Source organism: Cucurbita maxima, unplaced genomic scaffold (genome assembly GCF_002738345.1).
Source record: "Cucurbita maxima cultivar Rimu unplaced genomic scaffold, Cmax_1.0 Cma_Scf04677, whole genome shotgun sequence".
In the NCBI taxonomy this organism is placed as follows: domain Eukaryota; kingdom Viridiplantae; phylum Streptophyta; class Magnoliopsida; order Cucurbitales; family Cucurbitaceae; genus Cucurbita; species Cucurbita maxima.
The window spans coordinates 1-1,228 of NW_019276693.1; the positions used below are offsets into that span (position 1 = coordinate 1).

General features: G+C 35.7%; 1 protein-coding gene across 1 annotated transcript; it reads left to right on the forward strand.

The window, feature by feature from the left end:
• Positions 1-62: 62 nt before the first annotated feature.
• On the forward strand, positions 63-1,083 carry LOC111476032 (agamous-like MADS-box protein AGL62; the record flags this gene model as incomplete). Its single annotated transcript, XM_023119976.1, has 2 exons — positions 63-136; positions 688-1,083. Coding segments are annotated over exons 1-2 (470 nt in total), but the record flags the coding sequence as incomplete, so codon positions are not given.
• Positions 1,084-1,228: the final 145 nt, after the last annotated feature.

Sequence of the window (1,228 nt, forward strand, 5' to 3'; positions counted from 1 at the left end):
TAACAACCGGAGGAAAGGAGGGAATGAAAATGTAGAAATTACGAACCGTTCATCCAGTGACGATGAGGTTGAAAGTGGAAGCCGGTTCGATGGAGCTGCTTGATCTCGGTGGTGTCGTTGCCATTTTCGAGAGACTGTAATTCAGGATAGATTTTATGGAGAGCTTGAATGACGACAGGGCCATTGCCAATAAACAGAGAACAAAAGGAGAATCCGAAAAGAATAGCTAGGAGAGTGAAGAAATTCATTGTGGAATTTGGTTTGTTAGTGAAGTTTGAAGTGAAGAAGAAATGAGAGTTTGATACTATTTATAGAGGAAGAAATATAAATTTAGTCTAAAAATAGGACAAATTTGTTAACTTAATCTCAAACTTTCAAACTTCCAAAAATGTTAAAAAAATATCTTATACTCAAGAATCTAAATTAATTTTTAAAAAAATAGGATTAATACGTTTAAATTTTATTAAAAATGTTTTAATACACGGGTTTAAAATGTCTATTTACATTGACAAATCATCTCTCACTTCCATTCCATTTTGAGGGTAATTTTTTTTTTTCTCTTTCTCATTAATGTTATTTTTAAAATTTTATAAGTATTTTTTTTAAAGAGATACTTAAGTGAGAATCTTGTAAATTTATGAATCTTGTGGGTCTGACTTTTCAAGATGGTTGTGCTTTGCGGAGCAGAGGTTGCCATCATTGCCTTCTCTCGGTTTTTTGTTTTGGTCATCCGAATGTTGACGTGCTTTTGGATCGGTATCTGACTCGAAATTTGTCGTCGCCGAAGCCGGCCGAGAATTTTGTTCCTGTAACGGAGTTTAATCGCGATTTCGCCGATTTAGTGTCTAAGTTTGAAGTGGCAAAGAAGCGAGCAGAAGAATTGACTCACGTGTCGGAGAAATCGAGAAATAACGGCGGATTTTGGCGGGAGGAGGCGATAGAAGGGATGAGATTAGAGGAATGGAAGGAGTTTCGATTGTCATTCATGGATTCGAGAGCTAAAGTGGCAAAGAAAGTCGAGAAAATGATCCGAGGGCCTCTGTTGCCATCGTCGTTTCACCTAGCCAAGAACCACCACACAAGGTTAGGGTTTTTCTAGATTTTTTTGAGGTACTCTGTTTGATTTATTTTCTCTACATTTTACTTTCTTAAACTGTTCAGAGAACGATCTACTTCATATATATATTTTTCTCTTTTTTATTTCACAAAAATTGTGAAATAATCCCTA